At 39.1% G+C, this 23,253-nt stretch overlaps 2 protein-coding genes across 3 annotated transcripts; both read left to right on the top strand.

Moving 5' to 3' along the window:
* Positions 1–1,441: 1,441 nt before the first annotated feature.
* rrp36 (ribosomal RNA processing 36) lies at positions 1,442–5,341 on the top strand. Its single transcript, XM_053513490.1, has 7 exons — positions 1,442–1,820; positions 2,395–2,530; positions 2,606–2,672; positions 2,757–2,861; positions 2,958–3,032; positions 3,344–3,461; positions 4,752–5,341. The coding sequence occupies exons 1-7, from the start codon at positions 1,448–1,450 to the stop codon at positions 4,874–4,876; spliced, it is 999 nt and encodes a 332-aa protein (XP_053369465.1). The 5' UTR covers positions 1,442–1,447; the 3' UTR covers positions 4,877–5,341.
* Positions 5,342–14,152: 8,811 nt separating this feature from the next.
* Positions 14,153–22,469, top strand: tmem59l (transmembrane protein 59-like). Of its 2 annotated transcripts, none has more exons than XM_053512651.1 (8): positions 14,153–14,383; positions 18,428–18,533; positions 18,688–18,782; positions 18,860–19,012; positions 19,515–19,623; positions 19,775–19,889; positions 19,978–20,083; positions 21,520–22,469. In XM_053512651.1, the coding sequence occupies exons 1-8, from the start codon at positions 14,234–14,236 to the stop codon at positions 21,676–21,678; spliced, it is 993 nt and encodes a 330-aa protein (XP_053368626.1). In that variant the 5' UTR covers positions 14,153–14,233; the 3' UTR covers positions 21,679–22,469. The 2 variants fall into 2 exon arrangements, with proteins under 2 accessions (XP_053368626.1, XP_053368625.1); XM_053512650.1 differs by having other exon boundaries at positions 19,978–20,095.
* The last annotated feature ends 784 nt before the right edge of the window (positions 22,470–23,253 follow it).

Here is a 23,253-nt window from a genome sequence, read left to right as displayed (position 1 = left end):
GTGACCAATCAGAACAAAGTGTCGCAATGTCTGAGTCCCCTCAGTTACAGATACACTAGAATCAAGATTCAAAGAACTTTTTTAATCCCAGAGAGAAACTGCATACTTTTGGTTATTGATCTTAAATTATTGAATCTTAAATCTATATTATATTATATTATATTATATTATATTATAACTAGTAAAATATTACAGATATTCTGAACTGGAACTGAGATAATTCAGAGTCAATTTATAAATATGACAAACTGGAAATCACACACACACACACACACACACACACACACACACACACACACACACACATTAACAGTGCTAATTTTAGTTTTAAAAAAGAACTAACAATCCACATAGTGCACCTGTCCTGCTGCAATCTAAGTCTGCAATACAGGACATTTAGGGGCAAAGATTGTCCACTCAAACAGTCGCTTAATATTAAAAATGTTGTCAACACATTTTACAATTTTATTGCTATAAAGTGATTGATTGTTTGAGAGTAGCTCATACCTCACATAATTAAATAACACATTCATTTTTAAATATATATATATATATATATATATATATATATATATATATATATATATATATATATCCTATTATTATGATTTTATATAAATCATATATAATGATTTATATTAAACCAGTTCTAGGGGAAAAGATGCAACCTTAGCAGGTAATTTAGTTATGGGTGTGAATAACTCACTTATTGTTATTTACACATTTACAGAGTTTAAAAAAAGCAAAAGTCAGATATTCAATAGCACCTGGTTGATTAAAGCAATAGCAACAAATAATGTATTTAAGAGATAAAACAGTGGACAGAATTATCAGCTTCAGAAATACGATGTTAGACCTGTCCAAAACATGTAGCATAACAGAGATAAACTGTACTTTTAACTGAAAAGGAAAGTATAAACCATGGTGAGTGCGGTTGCCATGGTTACAGCGCAGCATGAAACGTCACAGCCAATCAGATTTCGCCTTTCTCATGGACGTGAACGAGCCTGCCCCCTGCCGGTCACTCGCGTAACTGATCGTCTCTGCGTGATCTCGTCACCCGGAAGTGTTTACTGCAGGCTCGAGGCAGCATGGCTCTGTGTTGATTAGCATTAGCAGTGAGTGACTGTGTGAGTTTATGATCATTTTAATACGAATTTATGTTTAATAACAGAAGTGGATGTGTGGTGTAATGGAATGATAAGTGTACAGTAAACATCTTGAGGATAAACTGTATATTTTGGTCGTCATGGTTACTATAACGAGTCTTTACCAGATTGTTTAGTAATTTATATGAATAATATGTATATATAAAATAAAATGTATTCAACGGTTTTATTCTCTAGTGAAAGTCACCTTAAACTTGGGGAGTGTGTGTTAGTCAGACTGTGGTGTGTTTGTAGCTCTATAACTTCCCTGTGTTTGTGTTTTTGCAATTTTCAGCACAATGAGTCCTAAAAAACAACAACAACCATCTCGTAAACACAATTTCCAGTCTACAAGTCAGGCTCAGATGAAAAGGATGAATCCAGCACAAGTTATGGGATCATTTCATGATGAGGATGAGGATGATGATGCTTTAGAGATGGAAAGAAACTTTGCTCTGTTGAGTAAACAAGTGGAAAAAACAGAGAAGCCTGAAGAGGACGAGGAGGAAGAGAGCGGCGAGGAGTCTGATGAAGGAGTCGAAGATGATGATGATGATGAAGATAATTACAGTGAGGACGGGCGAGTCGAGAGCATGGACACACCTGGGGCAGAGGAGTCACATGACCAAACTACAGACTCCAGTTTACACACCGGGACCGAGTTTAATCAGGGTGAGCAGATCTCTAATCCCTTTATTAATGAGGGAGGATTTACAGCTGTGATGTAATCATGCAAAGTCTTGACCCTCCTCATCCCTTCATGGTGAAATAAATGTAATAAATGGGAACAAATGGTTTACAGTTTATAAACTAGTAGTTTATTTATAAGCCTCAGCAGCGACCTCATTTCCCCTCTCGTCTGTTCCAACCACTCAGCATTCAGCATCAGCAGTTACTAATCACGGCCTGAACATCTGTCATCATCTGCACCTGTTTCTCACTGGTTCACACCTTAAGTTAGATGTTTTTTATGCATTAATGATTCATAAGTCATCGTGTGCCTTAACAAATAAAAAACATTACTTTGAAACTGCTCAGGTACAGGGACTGGACTAAAAATAAATTAGAAAAACTCCTTTAGGAAGCCTGGAGAACTTTTCCTCAAGTCTATTTTAAAAAAATACAGGAATGTCTGGAGCTTTACAAGAACAATATGAAGAAATGAGGGGGGGTCAAGACTTTTGCACAGTACTGTATGTAAACATTTTAACAGTTTGGCCTCCACTCTTTGTATGTTCATGAACAGATCTGTCAACGATGTCATTCGAAGAGATCATAAAGTTACAGAACAAACTGGGGACTAAGGCGTGTAATAAACTCATTCATGCAGCGAGAAAGAAAAAGCAGCGTCCAGAACCTGCAATGCGCATGAGCAAGAACAGGTATCGCGCTAACCCTCATCATGTTTAACTGTGTTATTCCTCTTCCACCTTCTTATTACATCCTGTGCCCTTTAGACCCGATGAGATTTCAGCCAAGAGACCGGTGCCTTTTCTGAGGAAAACAGGATCTGTTAAGCAATCTGTAAGTCTCCTAAAGTCATGAAACTTTTTACACGAGTCCTGAGAATGAATACACACGGAGCTGATTCTCTCTTCTATCCTCCAGACTTTGAGGGATCCTCGTTTTGATGATCTTTCTGGTGAATTTAAACCCGCCGTGTTTAGCCAGACGTACAAATTCGTCAATGACATCAGAGAAAAAGAAGCCGAGGTTTGTTTAGAGTTACTATGATTAGGAGTCGTATGGATTAGTTTATTGGAGAATCTCCGTCCTGCTTGTTTCTTTTAACCGTTTTATTTTTTGCAGATTGTGAAAAAAAAGCTGAAGAAAGTAAAATCCAATACAAAAAAAGAAGAATTGAAAGCTTTTCTAAAGAGAATGGCAAGTTAACACGTAACACATCCAGTTCACGAGGTCTGTCCGGAAATTATCCAGCCATGTAATGACACGTGACATGTAATAAACTCCTAATTACACTTCTAGTTCTCACACAGATCTTTGCTGATTGCAGCCTGTACACTGTAATTCTGGGACAGGGGTGGACTTCTGATCAGATGGTCTCTGTTTCTCATTACATTAATGATGGCTGTACTTTTTTCCAGACAGACCTGAGCTTAGGAATGTAATATTTTAAGCAGACAGTTGAGGTAACACTTTGCTTTACACTGTGTCTTGGAACATCTGGTGTGCAGGAGAACCAGAAGCGTAACCACCAAAGACAAGAGCAGCAGAGACAGAAGGACCTGTCCTATAAGAGGAAGCAGAGGGCGCTGGTGGGAGACGGACATCGACCCTTCTATCTCAAGAAATGTGAGTTCTCTAAATTCAGAACCTTTTTTCAGTACCTGCAGCTGTTTAATGTTCTGAGCAAAACACTTCTTCAGGTCTGTGTTTTATTTATCAGGTGACATACACACTGTATATACAGTCGTATAAGTGCACAAATTATCTCGGATGACAAACACACCTAAGTTAGAAAAAATAAGTACACCCTTCTGCATTAGTCATTATTGGCGAGCATGTGTTACCGATGAGATGCATAAGATTAGTTCATCATCATCATCATCAAGAAGTGTGACTGACACTATAAGGGCAGTTTTATGTTCTGGAGCACTCTGGTGTGTGTCTTCATTAAGACAGATGAAAGAACATCAGCCATGACCTGTTGCTGCTTGTTAAACTGAGACGGGTTATAAGAGCCATCTCTAAACCAATCAAGGTTCACCACTTTAGAGCCAGAAAAAAAAGTCAACTTTATTGTCAACGAATTGAAATTACGTTACTCTCAGTCCCCTGTACACTAAGTAATGTAAAAAAAAATTTAATGTAAAAGAACAAAATAGTGTTTACAAAAAGAAAAAAAAGGATTGTTTACACATAGGGAGACTTCAGGACCTGTCAATCAGTCAGCAACCCCCAGAGCTTCTTCATGTGAGAGACACGACTCAGTAAACTCCTTACACACAGATTTTTTGATATTGTTGTCATGACGAAGACTGGGTAAGGATGACTTTTACAGACGTGTGGCTAGAAAAATGTTCTTTTTCTCCAAGAAAGACATGGAGCATGACTACGGTTTGCAAAATTGCAAAGAGAAACAAACAAACAAAAAAAGTCTGAAGTCTATTTAATCTGATATAGTGATGAGACAGGGTGGGGATGTTTGGTCCTTATGTACAGCACCTACAAACATCAACCGTCAGCAGGTGATGATTTGGGGCTTGTTTTAAGGACGGGGAAAGTAACATGTCAGTGGCTGAAGGAGAAAAGATCAGAGTGTTGGAAACTCAGAGGCAACTTACATTACAGGTTGGATTTGCATGTCATGACGGTTCACAGTAATTACACGTGACTTTTATTTGACTCTAATGTGAAAAGACACACATGCACGTCTTTGCTCTCATTTCTAGGATAAAACACGTCATATTTATGCGATTCCGATCTGAAACATTTAGGAGATTCTTATTGAGGTTGTATGTCAGGAACTTTAGCGCGTTTTTCACATTAGACACAGGTAATTTTTCCCACTCTCTGTCACTGTACTGTAATATAAAAGTTTTAGAGTAAGTCTAATTTCTTGTTCACTTTCCATTTCTTTAGCCGATCAGAAGAAACTGCAGCTGGCCGAGAAGTACAGCGAGCTGAAAAAGAGCGGGAAGCTGGAGAATTTCTTGAGCAAGAAGCGGAAACGCAACGCTGTGAAGGACCGCAGGAAGATGCCCTGAAGCACAGCATGGAGCGGGCGGGGCCGGAGGGAGCGCTGCACAGATTGAGTGGACAGAGTGATGGGTTCTCAGAGGAGCTCGAATCATTTTTGGTTGATTTCTTGTACAGAATATTAAAACTTTAAAATCTGTTCTTAGCTTTGGGAAAAATATGAACCGGCAGGAGAGTTTTTTTTTTTTTTTTTTTTTGTCGTCTAAATCTTTATAAATGCATCATGACTGTAGCTCATGTGTTTGTGTATCTTTGCTTGATCATCCCACCACCATTTAAACAATGGCCTTTTGTTTGCCAAAGTAGTTGTTATTAAAATACAGAAAAACACATGCATGTTGGACAAAGTAGAAATTCACAGAAATTGGTCTGCTTTAAAGTAACTTTCAAGTTTCTGACTGATTAAAATTGTAAAAACCTATTTTTACTACAACACCAACCAGTTCTGATTAAAAGCTGATCTACAGTAACAACACCTTACTTCTTGGCTTTTCCTTGTTTATGGAGAAAAGCTGCGTTACTGAGCATCCTGAGATCCTGAGTGCATTTTACCTTCATTCCTTTTTTTTCCCCCTGATATCTCTGGTTTTTCTTCTCTGTCTAAAAACATGCAATGAGCTGAATGGGCTGTGATGAGTTGCATGTAGATAATATCACTGGGTGTTCTTTGAATTCGTCGTACCCATCAGTCTGTTCTGCCCACATTTACCTTTTACATTTACAGCATGTGGCAGGCGCTCTTACCCAGAATAGAGGTTGGTTCAGGCCTGAGAATGTGTCTCAGCAATTAGTGTTAAAGTCAGCAGGTCACTCAGTCCTGACTCTTCTTGTATTCAGCAGGTCAGTGTTGAAATCATCACATTTATTGGTAATGACTGAGAATTGGTCCGTTCTTTTTTAGCCTCTCTTTGACTTCAGGACCTTCCATACAAACCATCAATCTATGGCATTTTAGTGTAAGCTGGAAATGTTATTTTTCTGTACACACATTTATAAAACATAAAACAACATGGAGCGACGTCAGGACTGTACGGGGTGGGGACAAGTTCCAGCCGAGTTGCAATGTGCAGCGTGCAATGGTGTTGGTGAATGATTGTGTGTACAGTTCACACACACAGAGGCGTCTCTTCCACAAGTTGACTTTTTGAAGATCAGACGTTCCATTTGCTGAATGTTGACAGGAACGCCCACAGTGGGTTCTTCAGCTGGGATCGTCATACACGGACATACAACCTACTTTAAAATGTTTGCAACATTCAACTACTTAACTGCGGCGAAGTGTCTCATCACCGTACTGTACTTGAAACATCTACACAATCAATCGCTTTTATGCCTTTTATGTTTTTCATTCACAACAAATTTCATCACAAGTTTTAAAAAAATAAACATCTTCATAACAGATTTTTTTTATATCTAAATGGATTCATTAAAAAAATTATATAATTCTTTACTTTCATAACTTTTTAAAGGTGCAAAAGTAGGACGACTTAATATTGGTTACAGTAAGTGTATGTATTTGGATACAAAGTCATTGCAGGTTTGGGGAAATACTTTAGTCAATATTGTATTTTTTTAAAGTGGTTCAGTGATCTCCAATCATGATTAATAGATAAATAATATCAAACAAGTTATTACAGACAGTGAGAGAGACACACACAGACACTGAAGCACCATAAGCTTAGGGTTTTTAATCCTGTCATCCTGGTCGGGTTTAATGTCGTATTTCTTTTCTCCTCCAGTCGCTTGTCATGTGCCCTTTACTGAGGAGTGGCTTTAATCTGGTCGCTCTACCATACACGCCTGATTAGCTGAGTTCTGCAAAGATGATCTGGAAGGATCTCCTCTCCCCAGAGAAATACTGGAGCTCTTTCAGAGTGACCATGGGGTTCTTGGTCACATCCCTGACTAAAGCCCTTCTCTCTAGGAAGAGTCCTGGTGGTTCCAAACCTCTTCCATTTACAGATGATGGAGGCCAATCTGTTCATTGGGATCTTCAATGCTGCTGAAATATGTCTGTACAGTACCATTTCCCAGATCTGTGCTTCTATCAGTCTAAGAGTTCTATAGACAATTCCTTGGACTTAATGGCTTTGGTTTGTGCTTTGACATGCACTGTTAACTGTGGGACCGTATATACAGTAGACATGTGTGTCTCTCCAAATTATATTTTTAACACATTTGCAAAGATTTCAAACAAACTTCTTTCACATTGTCATTATGGGGTATTTTTGTAGAATTTTGAGGGAAAAATTTATTGAATCTATTTTGGAATAAGGCTGTAACATAACAAAATGTGGAAAAACTAAAGCGTTGTGATCACTTTCCGGATACACTGTATATATTAATTCCAGATATGAATGTTTTATTTATAAATTTGTCTCTAAGGCACATGCTGATGGAGCCGGTGGTGAGGTCTCAGTGAGATGACATAAAGAAGAAACTTTGAGCTCAACCAGAATCTAAAGGAAATCCATCCTCACCTGGGAAACACCCATAGTGTGAATATAAATAGCTTCCCTTTTATATCGTGTACTTCTCCAAGCATTGCAACAAGAAAATCTTCACTGCTTCCAAAGTTGTCAGGACCTTCCCGAGCATCAGTGAGTGGACTCTCAAAAGATGAGAACTCCCAAAAAAACTAGAAGATCAATCTGGACTCATCAGACTGTATGACCTTTTCCATTGCTCCAACGTCCAGTCTTTATTCTCGCTTTATTTTCTATGATGAGTCTGAGTGGTTTTCTTTTGACCCACACAGCTGGTTATTCACAATCCTGTAAACCGCCGAAACCGCGTAGGTGAGATAGGGGTATTAGTAGGTGAGATAGGGGTATTAGTGGGTGAGATGGGGGTATTAGTAGGTGAGATAGGGGTATTAGTAGGTGAGATAGGGGTATTAGTAGGTGAGATAGGGGTATTAGTGGGTGAGATGGGGGTATTAGTGGGTGAGATAGGGGTATTAGTAGGTGAGATGGGGTATTAGTGGGTGAGATGGGGTATTAGTGGGTGAGATGGGGTATTAGTGGGTGAGATCGGGGTATTAGTGGGTAAGATAGGGGTATTAGTGGGTGAGATGGGGGTATTAGTAGGTGAGATGTGGTATTAGTGGGTGAGATATGGGTATTAGTAGGTGAGATGGGGGTATTAGTAGGTGAGATAGGGGTATTAGTGGGTGAGATGGGGGTATTAGTGGGTGAGATATGGGTATTAGTAGGTGAGATAGGGGTATTAGTAGGTGAGATGGGGGTATTAGTAGTTAACAGATTACGGGCCAAACTTCGCTGAGTGATGATGGTAGAATAATTATAGAGGTCTTGACTAACAACATGCATGAGGAATCACAAAGGAGTTTTCATTTTCTGTAATGGAAAAGTACTGAACTAGTTACTTTTATCAGAAAGTGACGCTGTAATGTAACTGATTACTTTTTAATGACAGTAATTTTGTAATGTAATTAGTTACTATAAAAAGTAACGTCCCCCAACACTGGTCAGGGCTGAGCCTGTGCTCTGACCAGGCCCGGAGTGGCTAATCGGGAGGACCGGGACAATTCCCGGTGGGCCGGTCTGATGTTTGGGTCGCAAGGGCCGGTGTCTAATTCTTTTCTTCTTCTTTTTTTTTTTTTTTTATTACATTTTTTTCGTGGGCCAGCCCATTGCTCAGTCACGGCATTAGGTTGATCATACGCTGCTACCGCTGTCCCTGTGCCGCCTCCAATGGTGGCTATTTTGTTTATAAAAAAGAAGAAAAAAATCCTGTATTATTGGCAGACGCACCCTGACGTAACGCGTCGGTGCACTGGGTCAGCGCCAGGTCAGCGCAGCAGAGTTCTCCTGGCCGGATCAGCTGTTGAAAGATGGAAAGTAGAAAGAGCAAAGGTGGCGCGGAGAAAGCAAGAATTAAAAAGAGGAAAGCTCTGGAAACAAGACGCAGCTAAATGTGCCAAAATTGGCACCTTTTTTTACTAAAACGAGCTCGCAGTTTCTAGCACCACATGAGGACGATAAAACGGGTAAGGAAAGATGTTGAACTTTAACTCCAAACCACAGTTCAACTTAAAGGTTGGATATGGTATATGAACACGATAGCGGCGGCATCTGTGTGTTTCAGGCCCGTAGCCAGCCTAGTGCAAGGGGGGGTTCTTTTTTTTTTTTTAAAAAGTGGACCTTTTTTCTCAGTATTTTGTATTTGAGTATTTACTTATTTTGTATTTCATTTTGAGGAGTAAATACTGCATTTTAGTGACGTGTTGGATTGGCTTGTCTGCTGGTTTTGATGCACCAAAAATATTTGCTACAATGTTGTCAAATTGCTTATCAAGATCACGTGTGCCTTTTTTCACTTCAAAAACCCACCCACACACACACACACACACAGTGTTCAAAAGTTTAAAAACCCCACTAACAACAGAATACATTTAAGGAATTTTTACTGGAATATTATTAAACTACAAATTCAACTTCTCTCATCAACATGCTCTCTCATTTCTTTGTCTTTGCCTCTTCACTTTATTAAACTTATATAAAATATATTTAATATTCAACAAATAGTTATTTACATAGTCTATTAATTAGGCGAAATATAATAAAATATGTTAAATTCAACCTTAAAAAATCGCAGTCATATAGCATAAATCAATCTTTATTGGCATGTCGAGCATTTACAGTAGACTATCATTTACATTCAGAACATGAAGTAAAGACATCGTAATGAGGAATATAAACAAATATAAAAATATTACCAATAATTATCTAATAATAATAATATACAAATATTACGGGGAAAAGACGATCAGTTAATGTACTTACAAGACTGTGGGATGAATAAAATTTCTTTTTTATTTTTTGTGGGCTTATTTTATTTTATGTTTTATGTAACAATTATTAATGATAAACTTCATTCGAATGCTGTCTATACCGCATATAGACACTAGAGAGCATCGCCTATGGTTAATAGAATAATTTAATAAATTTACTAATTTAATAGAATAATTTATTAATTCAAAATAAAATGTTAATAAATCCTAATCTTATGCATGGTCAAGCAGGTTTGTTTACGCATTGAACTCGTCGTTCTTTCTTTTCTTTTCTTTTTTTTTTGATGGATTAACATTTTTAACATAATAAATTCACAGATCCATCAGATAGGCTACTGTCCGTTAATGTTTATTTAAGATGTTACAGACTTGTCATAGCCATTCAGACTGCTCAAGAAAAGGCACAAGAGAACTATTCTGTGTGTGATGTGGGGTTGACCATTAGCTACCACTTAACTAGCGTTAGCAATTTGATCTTGAGGTAGTAACAGACTTACTCTGTTTGGCAGTGTTTTTGAACATATGTTCAATATTCTGCGATAATGACGCTGCTGCCTGCTTTCTCTTCCATCTCTCCTGCTCTTTTTGACCCATATTAATCACCGCTGGATGCCGCCGCACAGATTTAAAAAACGTCAGTTGCTGGGCAGACTTGTCACATGTCGCGGGTTCTTTTTGTAAATTGTTTTGTAATAAAGTGTTATTTTAAATAATGCCCAACAATTTTAATCTGTCTAAAAAAAAATAATAATTATAATAATAACAAAAAATTCTGGACCTTTGGCAGTGGGGGGTGGGTCGTTCGAACCACCCAAACCCCCCCTGGCTACGGGCCTGTGTTTAGGTTGAAGTTACAATAATACAAAAAATATTTCCAGCCGCTGGGTTGTCAGGTTTTCTGCTGATACGTCCAGTGATGAATTTATTGTAGAGGAGTTTAACTGACAGCTAACGTTAGCAAGTGAGTTAGCTTACAGATCCAGGAGGAAAGTAACATTAGCCGTTTCTCAATGACAGATAAAGCCGTTTCTACGCGTGTTTTGATGCCGTGAAAGTTTTCTATGTGGGTCCATCTAGTGTAGCAGACACATCACTGCCCCCCACACATTATTTAATTCCAGAGTATTATTTTATTTCTTAGTTTTACAAATAATTATAATTATAAAGTTAATGAATTGTGTGTTGTTGTGGCATATAACAAAACGTTATACCATTTAAACGATAGTGGCCTATAATGTGACGCCACATAACAGGGAAACTTTGTCTTTTAGCTCCTCAGAAGCTAGATCCAGCACCATGCACCAGCCATGAGCCTGCAAATCCAGAGTGGAAAGGTAGGAATAGGCTACGCACTGAGTGAATAACTGAATATTATTAGAATTAATATAATATATATATGGTGTATGGTGTAGACCTGCCATATATGAAATGTGCCCTGAAATGCTAGATGATTCAGCACTACATTAGCGAAACTGACCTAAATTGATCAGAAAACTTTGTAAAAGGGAGAGATTTGTGCTGAGAATCATGACCATTGTCATAATATGATTTGGTGTCAGAATCAGAGCCAGGAGCCAGTCGTGATGAGAGGGTTGCTTCTGTCAGTATGGAAGAAAGAGGTGAGCTGCTGTAACAGGATGTGTGAACAAGCAAGCATTAGTTCCAGTATAACCACTTACTATGCCCAAACAAAAGTCGTGACCCATGTATTTACATTGAAAGGGAATATGATTAAAGTCATTCAACAATAGAACAATTTGCACTATTGTAGACTTAACATGTAAGCTTAAAATTACATGATTTTAATAATAATAGGTTGTGATCTAAAGTGGGCCGGTCTGAGGCATGAAACTCCAGGGCTGAAAATGAGTCCCACTCCGGCCCTGGCTCTGACCCCAGTTTCTACCTGGAATATGTGAAGCAAATCATTTGACTGTGACACATAGTTGAATCTGATCTTATTTTGTTATATAATACACCCTAAAAAATGCTGGGTTAAAAACAACCCAATCTGGGTTGTTTTTAACCCAGCTGCTGGGTAACTATTGGACTAACTACATGCTGGGTTAATTTAACCCAGCAAAATGGGTTATTTTTTTAACCCAGCAAAATGGGTTAAATATTCAACCCAAATGCTGGGTCATATTTAACTATAATGCTGGGTTAATTCTACCACATAAATTGGTTAAATGTTCTACCCAGATGTTGGTTCATTTTAACTGGAATGTTGAGTTAATTCTACCTCACAAATAGGTTATTATTATTATTTTCATGTTAAAACTACCCACGTCTATTAAACAGTTAAACTACTTTGATATACTGGTTTATTAAAAAAAAAACCATACATATATGCAATAAACAACATCCTATTAAACGTTCATAGAAAAAACGTTTATTTTTCAAAAGCACAAGAACAGATAATCAACAGTGACATCATTACTATACTATTACTCATAAGGGCAGAATGGAGTAATAACACAAATAGGCTGAGGCAGCTTCTACAGAGCAAGATCTCTTTGTGACATTAGATATCTTTTCTGCAGAACAAAACTATTCAGCCCTGGTTCTGTTTTAACATACAAACACTGTCTATGACTTTTCAAGTAGGCCTCGCTATTTCATAGCAACATTACAAAAAGTCCTATACAGGTGCACACTACTTTAAATAGTTAATGTCAAAAATATAAAATGCCTTGAAGCACACATCAACCGCCCCAAGTAGTGTGCATTGCTCCAGAGCCTGTCCCACCAGAATGACGAATGCCTGAGAGCAGCGCTGGTCATCATCTCCCAACGTCAGGATGTACAGTAGGGGTACAGCCTTGACACTTCAGCCTGCTGGAGGTATTCCACCATGTTGGTGCCAACCTTAGAAAGAAAATGAAAAAAAAAATAATTTGTTAAATTATTAAAATTAAACTAAATAAGACTATAAATTTAATGTGTAATAGGATTTATACTAAATTAAAAAATGACAAAGCTAGGGTATAGGTAACCTGAAACAAAAACATGGAGACAGCTACTACCAAAAATTAAATAAGCAAAATAAGCATGGCTTTTGGGATAAAGCTCATATGAGCTTTATCAGACTAGTTGGTGTTGTGGTCTGTGTTGATTTTAAGCTAATTACCGAGGAGATGCATTGTCATATCTGGGGTCATACTGGCACATTATAATCACCCAAATATTAATACTTCCATCTAGTAGTTATCTGTACAGCTGACTGATAGTTAATTAAGTCTGAGTCACAAGCAACTTTGGTTAAAGAGGGCTACCTGGTTAGCTTACAGGCACCAGTCATATTTGCATACTACTTGCCAAAGGGGTAAAGGTGTAAAATATTGTTATAACTCGGGAGAAACGCGGGCGACTTTTGACCGCAGAGTAAATTACTAGCTAGTGAAAAACGGGAGGGTAGCAGGTGTGTATATTTGTGAGAGGGTCAGTGTTTTGTAACACCCCAGCATTTTATTGTCTCAAACTGTGAGATTAATAAAGTTCTAATGTTAACTAAATGCTAGCGTCATGCTAATACTACAGTTAACAGTTTCGTCACCCTGCAAACATTCTACAGAGAAAGATAAAAAGCTCAGACATCTTATCCGTTTCTTTCACACACAGGTGGGGTTCTGTGGCTAACTATAGCAGCTATTGTCAGCTAAATTATCTTACCTCAGACCAGCCTGAAAGTTTAAGTGTAACCTTAACACGGTAACAGTAATAAATCTCACATATAGTAATATTTTTTCAGTCATATGTGACTTAGGTGAGTGAACATGTGTATACAGACCTTGTATTTAACGTCATTTTCCCTTAAATGAACCGTCATCAGCGGTGTGGGAGCTCAAGAGAGACACGAAGCTCTGACTGACAGCCGCTGAATCCACCGGTGAACTTTGGGGGAGGAGCCAATCAAACTTTAACCCAGCAGCTGGGTTACACAAAAACTACCCAACTCTCTGTAAATAACCCAGAAAAATGACCCAACAGAGGCAACCCAGCGTTTGGGTAGAAAAAACAACCCAGCGTTTTTTAGAGTGTAGCCTACTGTATATATAATAGTTTTTGGTGCTTGAGGATAATTTTTTTTTCTACTGAAATAGTGACTGTTTTGTTTTGTTTTTCGGGCCAGGTAAACAGGTGTGTGTGTGTGTGTGTGTGTGTGTAAACTCTGAAAGCTATATATTTTCTTTTAATTGTGTAACGCTGCTTTGTGACAGTGACACTTGTAAAAAAAAAAAAAACGCTTTATAAATAAAATAGAATTAAATTGATGTCTCTCATTAAGAAGCACAGTATTATATAGTGAACAGTGTGAATGGTGTGCGTGATGGTAAGGGTTTGATTATTATTATTATTATTATTATTTATTCCTCCCTCACCCAACCAGCCCTGCACGCGGCCCGTGCGTGATGATGCGCTGCGTGCTGATGCTGCGCGTGACGCCAGAGCGCGTGGCCGACGCGGTTTGGGCGGAGGGTTTCTCCTGATCTGTCTCGGAGCGGTGAGGGGACGGGGCCAGTGCGCTGTGAGGGACCGGGGCGGTGAGATGATGGCTCGGGTGTGTGGCGCGGTGTGTCCGCTGCTGTTCGTGGCCGTGGCGATGGCAGCATCCGACCTGTTCGACAACCAGCTGGGGGACATCAGTTACTGCAGGAACCAGTGTCAGGTCACCATCAGGAACAGGAAGGCCGCCAGAGTGAGTGCTGCAGTCACTACATGCTGTCATGGTGATGATGATGATGATGATTATAATGAAGAAGTCAGATTTTTATTTTGGACACGCGCGCATGTCCTGAAGGCACGCGCTCTCCCCCCGCGCGGCCGGAGCGCGCTCAGCACTTTAGCTCTCAGTGACGACACTGCGCAAAAACCCCTCCACCTGACTGACTGACTGATCATCAGGGCTGCTCGGGATGAGCTAAGGCTATGTGCATGTTGGATGTGTGTGTGTGTGTGTGTGTTCACCCCATGTGCACCCTGAATGATCAGACTGTAATTACGCACGCGCTGTAATAACGGTGCTGGCCTGCGGCGCGAGCGCGTGGGTGATTCCTGGGGGGATCAAATTCACAAAGATGTTTTGCATCATGTATTAATGATTTGATCTTAACCAGGTCGTGCATGCTATGTCGCATTTACTGTATGTCTCCATTACAAACAGGCCTTCATCATCATCATCATCATCATCATGAGGCTCATGCGCATCTCTCTTTATATTTGTACATATATGCTGAATGTAGCAGTCTCCAGTCCCATACATCTCCGGGATGAGGTTATTAAACAGTACGAACGGACTGCGCTGTGGACAAATAAAAAGCGCACAGAGAGGATTTTGTCATGCTCCTGCTGTTCTGCCGTCGTCCATAGGTCGGCGCTGTTCGCCATATTAAAATGCTGACATCATAAAGCAGAAGGCTGTATCTTGCCTGTTTTCTTGGAAATTGATTTAGGCCAAGGAGACAAAGAGATCAGGCCTATATCCAGAACATTCCCACTGCTTATGGAACCCCATCGGTCCCGTGTCCTCTACAGACGTGCCGAGCGTTCCTTAGGAAATTAAGGTTGAATTTGGAATAGTGTGGAACACCAGAGAGCCATGTTTCTGTGGTCTGTTTAAATGATAAGACCCACCACTGTGTGCTCTTTTAAACATTATCAAGCTTATTGTGTTTTACATATTATCTTTTTTTTGTTTTTTTTGTTATAATATTAGAACCGAGTTGTGTTTGGTTGAATATTCCTATTAATTTGAAATGCATTTTTGCGGCAGGGTGGCGTAGGTGTTAGCACTGTCGCCTCACACCTCCAGGGTTCAGGTTCGATTCCCAGGTGTGTGTTCATGGAGTTTGCATGTTCTCCCCGTGCCTGGTGGGTTTTCTTTAAATATTCAGGTTTCTTTCCACCTTCCAAAGCCATGCAGTTTAGGATAATTGGAGTTCACAAATTGCCTGTAGAGTGAGAGAGAGTGTATGTGTGTGTGTGTCCTGCGATGGATCGGCACACCGTCCAGGGTGTACCTCTTCTATAACGGTATAGAGAGTGAGTGAGTGAGTATTATTTTTTTCCATTAATTTAGATTTTTAATATCCATTGTTTCTCTGTAGCCTTGATAGGAGGAGGTAAGTACCTACAATAATCTCAAAATTATGATATAATAGTTTTTTTTTAATAAGGTTATTAAATGTTTATATATATTCATTATAATCATATATTATAGTGTGGTCTGTTCTGCTTGTTCAGGTCACCAGGTTATGGATTAACTGCTGTTAGGAAAAAAAAGGCTTCCTTAAGCACTAGGAATTTGATCCATGATCTCAGGTTCAGTCCACACTGTTTAGCTGATTCTCGTCATTGACAATTTTTCAGATTAAATGTTAAATGCGTCTTTCTTAACGAGCTGTTTACAAGAATAAAGGTCTTACAAAATGCACCACCAGCAGATGTTGTTAGAATTACAACTCTATTTGTGTGTGTGTGTGTTGTCACCAGATCACATCCTTGCTCATGTTAGGATGTTTGGCCCCAAACTGTGGATGCTATACAAAGTAAATGCACATGAAATCCCTCTGTTAAGTATGGTGTTGGATCGCTGATGGATGCCTTATGAAGCCTGTGAAGGCTCTTGACATCATAAATACACATACACTGCCTGGCCAAAAAAAGTCACACACTCAAAGATTTCCTTAAATCACCTTGAGGTTTGATTACACACACGTGTGGTGTCTAGTTGATGTGTGTAAATCGTTCTCCTCACACATTTCTTCCATGAAGTTGGTGCTTCAGCACTCCTTAGTTGTTTTCTTTGCTTGCAGCCCAGTAAAATGACTTTGTTAAAATGGTGACTTTTTCTTGGTCAGAAAAAAAATAATGTCTGAAAGACCAGCTCTGTTTCTGAAATTAATCCCATACGAAAATTTTTGAATTCTAAATTGTAGATTAAAGTAATAATAATAATGATAATCATCATCATCCTCATCATTTATTTTGCTATAGATAAGGATGTTTAAATGCTGCAAGAATAAATAATAATTGGGCAAATTAACACACACACACACACACACACACACACACACACACATAACTCAGTGGTTAAAACATTGGTCTATTGGTCAAATGTAAGTCATATTAGGGTAGAGCGTCTGCCAAGTGCCATAATATATAATGTACACACACACACACACACACACACACACACACACACACACACACACACACACACACACTTATGGGCAGGTTGGAAGCTGCGTTTCGTGGTTCAGGTTCTTAGTGCTTAGTGTTTTTCCATCTTTTAACAGTCGCAGTAAACAGAAAAGTAATGTAACGTCTCTTTTTAGAGTTTTTATTTTATTTTATTTTTTTTTTTAAAGAATAATCTATCCTTTATTTTAAAGGTACAATAATCAACTTGTGGAATGTATTTTTGTGTTTTGATGCACTTCCTGTCCGTCACTTTAAATACACTCTTCAGGACAAATTAGATTTCGAGTTGGAGTTTTCAGGCATTAAAGCTGATCTTTAGAGACATAATCTTTAAAAAAAAAAAAAAAAAAGACTAATTTTACTTAATGCATCTTTCAGTCTTTAGAAAATGGAACTCCATTGGATGTTTATCAAATTAATACGAATAGACAAGGACGGGTAAAGTTAAAGCAGATTTTATTACAAAGACTAAACCACTGCAATGCTAGCTGAAATACTTTACAATTTTCAACATCAATGCTAATGCTTAATGCACAAAAGTACAAATAAAAGTCAAACACTCACAGCTTTTCTTTACATACAGTACGAGTGCTCACATCATGTGGGATTATCATGCCATAGAGGAGAGAGAGAGAGTAAAGTCTCATTTAATCTGAAACGATTCAAGTAAGAGACTGACTTTAAAAAATCACAAACATGTCACTTCATATTCAAGCGCATGATTGGTTACAACGAGAAAGAGGGATTGCTGTATTGCAGGAGCGCTTATACATGTTAAACTCAAACTGGCTTCATCTACGACACCAAGGAATCAGAAACTAAAACCTCTGGGCATGTGGTTAAAGAGAAACACTACAATACACGTGCTGTAACATTAATACTATTAAAGTGATACAGGATATCTTTATGATTAATACACTGGAGGACCAGAAACCAGCCACAGAACTTTTTTGTCTGTATTGTCACAGAATCATGCAAAACTGTCTGGACAGAATTTAATTCATCTTTTGTAGTCCTTAGATTTCTGCCTGAAGTTTAATCTGCACCATAAATATAGTCTAAATGTTGAGTAAAAGTGATGTTATGAGTTATGTATCGGATTTAATAATCTACTAATGCGCTACTGTCTCAATGTAAACAAACACCTGCACCAATAGATATTAATTAGAAAAGATAAAGTGAATATTTTTACTGGGATTAGTTCATATTTTCACTTTGGCTGAAATAACAGCGCTGAAGTGGTATAAGTGAATTTTAGGGCTTCAACCTCAAATAATAATAATAATAATAATAATAACAATAATAATAATAATATGACTGATTACATTAAAGATCAGCAGATTTATTTTTTCTCACCAGTGACATGTACTTGCGCTAGTTGTTAATATGAGAGAGGATGAATTATAAGTACAATGTTTAAACCACTTTTTAGGTTTGTATAAAACATACTTTTTACATATAAAATGAATCTTGCTTAACTAACGGTGATGTATATGATGTTGTTGTTGTCGTGTATCTCACCAAGCGGATGTGCTTGCAGGACTCCATCATGAACGCATGCTACCGCGGCTGTCGGCTCTATTCGATCTGCCAGTTTGTGAACGGGAACACCGGCTTCAACAACAGCAAGGAGGAGTGCCAGGGAGGTGAGGCCCGCTGCCCGGGGGTGGCACACACATACAACGTTGTGAATGTCTGTTCAAGCTGTGCTGTGAGTCTCAGATGGTTATATAGAGTATTTTTAAGGAGCATACTGTTGAACAGTAAAGATGTTCCATCTGTGTGTCTGTGTGTGTTCAGCCTGCCAGGAAGCGTACAGCAAGTTACTGGAGCAGGAAGCCTGCAGCACAGGCTGCACCAGCCAACCAGCTGAGCCTGAAATCCAACGGAGGAAGGTACGACTCGAAGTGTCAGTTCTATCTTCTCAGCCTACAAATCAAACATCTATCTAACCAGCTCGCTCCCTCTGCAGCTCAAGGCCCTGACCAACCGGCCCAAACCGGTTTCGGTGATGGACGCTTTGTTTGGTTGGTGTAACGATATTGTCAGCTCTGCTCAAAGCTTCATGTCCTCCACCTGGACGTTCTACCTGCAGGCTGATGACGGCAAGGTGGTTGTGTTCCAGGTGTGTTCTTGCTCAGAAAGGCTATTTCAGACGACATTTGATTTAAAATATGCATTTTTGTTGGACATCCTGCAGTTTGGGTGGTGAACATGTTGCAGCTTGTTATTTTTCCTTCACATGGTGAAGTTGTGACACTTCTACTGTACTGTAGGTCTGTATATGAACAGTTTGACAGCAAAATGAGATAAAGGCCATTTTTAGACTTTTAGAGCAGCAAAGTCCAGCTAAGATAAGTGGTAGAGAGCGTGGTGTAGTATAATACTGAAGGAGAACCACTCTACCAGTAACCACTCGATCACATGGAAAAGTTTTGTTTTAGTTTGAGTATTTCATGAACATCTGATCTGCTGGGATTTTCACAGACATTTTTATTTTTCTGTAGTTTCACAAACCATCAGCTAGACAGAAACAAAACTCGATCCACTTCTGTGTCCATGATAGTCTCATATCCTTCCAAAAAACGACTCCTGAATTGGTCTTAAATGTTTGTTCCTTGTTTCAGAGTGAGCCAGAGATTGAGTACTACGTCCCTGAGTTGCAAGCTCCACACTCCACTGTCGCAAACAAACCCTGGCCTGAAGGAAATCCTCAGACACAGAAGCTACAACCTGGTGAGATACGGCACCGTTAGTTCAAACGACTGTTAAATGGACTTTTTCATTATAAAAATCAATGCTGGTACAAACACATATCTTCTGGCTTGACTGTAATTTGAAAGACACCATAAATTCTGTTGTTTCTTGGTGGCCTTCTGCCATCTAGGAGAACGAGTGCATGGAGAGAGAAATGCACCTAAAGCTGTGAGTAAGGGGAAGCACAGCTCTCAGCATGTTGAGGACACAGTTGGCGAGCACGACTTCCTGGGCTGCATGTCACGGTTAGAGGAGCCCGATTCACTCACGTTCAGATATTATAAACGGATCCAATTTAGATACAAGAGTGATTTTGTTCTTTTTCTTCTGCAGGCGTTCAGGGCTGCCACGTTGGATCTTAGCCACATGTCTCATGTTATCTATTATGGTGATGCTGTGGCTGAGCTGTGCCAGTCTGGTGACAGCACCTGAGCAACATGTAAAGACCCAGGTGTCTATTCCTACAAACAAATCTGATATTCTCACAAGAGTTGAACACCTATACGCTGCCTGGTCAAAAAAAGTTGCAGTAATTAATGCTAAATATTGTAATTAATAAGTTTCAGCTACCCACAATACTTTAACCCTGCACCCTGATGCAGTGAGTAGCTTCTCAGTTCTTACACAGCAGCGTCGGAAGGTGTAACCTACAGGGGTAGAAAAGTTACTGTGTTTTTAAAAGAGCCAAATTATTGGACACCAAAGAGAACAACTGGTGAGAGTGGAATTGGGTTAAGGATTGTCCACCACATTATTAAAACCCGGGCTTGAGGCTCACCAAGGCCAGCAGAGAAGCCACGTCTCTCCAGGAAAAACATCAGGAACAGACTGAAATTCTGCCAAAGGTACAGCGATTAGACTGCTGAGGACTGGGGTGAAGTCATTTTCTCTGGTAAATCCCCTTTATATTTGTTTAGGGAGTCCGAAAAAACACTTGTTTGGAGAAGAAAACGTAAGTCCTGTGTCATGTCAACAGTAAGGCATCTTGAGACCATATATGTGTGGGGTCGCATCTCAATCACAGCTTCGCCTAAGAACAGCCATGAATAAAGAACGGTACAAAAACATCCTCAAAGAGCAACTTCTCCCAACCATCCAAGAACGGTTTGGTGCCTTTTCCAGCATGATGGAGCTCCTCACCATAAGGCCAAAGTCAAGACTATGTGGCTCGGGGAACTAAACACTGAATTTTTATGGGTCCATGGCCGGGAAACAGAAATGTATATGTTAGAATGTTGCTTGAACCTGCTGAATGCACATCTTAATGAAAGCTTAATTTGATCCAACAAAATATTAGAGATGCTGTTAGTCATCTGGCTGCTCCCGTCGAGGGGTCGCCACAGTGGACCATCTGATCCGCACAACAACTCAGCACAGGTTCTACACTGGATGCCCTTCCTGACGCAACCCTCCCATTTTATCTGGGGTTAAGAGCGGTAGAGCAACCAGGGGCTGGAGCGTTGGGTGGGAATTGAACCCGGGGGTTCCGCATGCCAGGTGAGAAACCTACCACTGAGCCACCAATGACCCAACAAAATGTTGGAGTGTGGGACTTTTTTTGGCCAGGTAGTGAATAAAACTGTTATTTGGACATTTTATTCTTGTGGTTCTGACTGTTGATTTGTTTTGTAGTGAAATACTTCGAATTTCTTTGGGTAATGTACTCTTTAGATAAATCCAGACCAGAGAAAACATTTTAGACAAGGTGTTGGTGTGTTACAGGTCACATAACGTTTTACTTATTTTAATTTTTTTGGGGTCTAGAAGCAATCATCAGGAGAGCACGTATCTGAGATGTACATCTGTCTGAGTGTGTACTTTTCCTGGCTTGGAAATTCACTAAGTCTTTTTTCATTGGTCTATTTTCTCTTGCAGTTGAGCATTAATGGAGACAAGGAGTTCCTGGACTACATGCCAAAAGTTAACCCGTACCATCTGACTTCAGTGATCGCAGTAGCGGTCGGTCATCAGGATGAAGGGAAAGAGGCAGGACCTCTGCCAGTCAAAGTCGACCTGACCAAAACCTCACTTTAAAATCATTATAGCGTGTGTAATCTGTTCGTGTTTCTGTCCCTCGATTAGAGGAAGGAATCATAACATTGCATTTTATAAATAAAGATGCATGGTGTATAAGGAACAGGTCACACACACACAACAAAGCCATTCAGTAATACTGATTTATATGTTTATTGTTCACTAGACATCGCTGCTTTCAAAAACCATGTTGAACCAAGCTAGACCCAGGTCCTCCCAGGTACACCCCACTGAGCGAAAGATAAACACACAACATCATTAACTGTGTTAGTTATCACTGAATAGGAGGAGATTTTCACCCTCGATTATCCAGTTTGTACCCAACAGGAAACAAACCCTGCTTATGGAATAATGGGAGCGTAATCACGTGTACATACATGTAGTTATTTATTTATCTCTATCACTAATGTATAACACTTACTGTATGAGGTCTTATTGTATTTTATCTCTCATTTTAAGGCTAATAGATAAGACTCTGTAATTAAGTAGTATATACAGTGAGCTTCTATAAGGATTATGAGTGACGCCTGGGTAAAGTAAGACTAGAAACTTCTCTTTTATTGGTGAGATGATTCTCTTTCTTCTGTTCAGTGCTGAGTTCAAATCGCTGATTTTTACCCATATCGCTCTAATCACAGTGCATGCTAGTATGTTTTAAGACTCACTTATGGCAATAGACTATTATACGCTAATAATATTTGTGTTTATCGCTTGATGTTGATCGCCAATGCAGTTATACAATACAGATGGGTTAAGAAGAACCAATAAGAATAAATATTTTAAAAAATGTATTGCTTTTTTTTTTTATAGTTACATGATTGTTGCATGACCTTTTTCATAATACATAATATATTATTTTTTTCCCACATACTAAATAATTAGCTGTTAGACTTTATTTACATTTTGCTTTACACGATTCATAGTAATTTATTATTAGAGAGATTATAATCCACTAGTTTCCATGGCGTCCATATATCGAGTGATAACTCTTATAATGAAATTACAGCATTTATGCTTTTGCACTCATTGCTGAGGAGAAAAAGAAAAACTGTGCTTTCTCTGGTTTTTCAGCCAAGCCTGCAGCCAGACTGAACATGAATGACATTTGCATGGCTAATTTAAAGCCAATTTACTATTAATTATTTATTTTCATCATTTCCCTCTCTGTCCAACAGTATTAATCATCTGCTCACATGTTTTATTTAAATGAAATAAGGCGATACCTGCTTGTGTTTGTTTTTCAGGGTAATACTGTATTGCCACAAACTATAAACTACTCGAACTTTATCCTCTCCACATATATATATATATTTATTTTTTTCAAACCTGCTGCTTTATCATGTTCATGTGATCCTGCACACATTGTTGGCATGGCTTTGTGTGAATTTTATATCACTTGTAAAAACCTAGGACAGGACACAGTGGCTTAGTGGTTAGCACTGTCACCTCGCACCTCGAGGGTCTGGGTTCGATTCCCACCTCAGGTCCTGTGTGCATGGGGTTTGCATGTGCTTGGTGGGTTTCCTCCCACAGTCCAGAGACATGCAGATTACAGCTCCTGGGAAAGACTCCAGC

Source organism: Clarias gariepinus, chromosome 15 (assembly GCF_024256425.1).
Source record: "Clarias gariepinus isolate MV-2021 ecotype Netherlands chromosome 15, CGAR_prim_01v2, whole genome shotgun sequence".
Classification (NCBI taxonomy): Eukaryota; Metazoa; Chordata; class Actinopteri; order Siluriformes; family Clariidae; genus Clarias; species Clarias gariepinus.
Note: the sequence above shows the minus strand (reverse complement) of the source record. Positions and strands in the feature narration are given on the sequence as shown.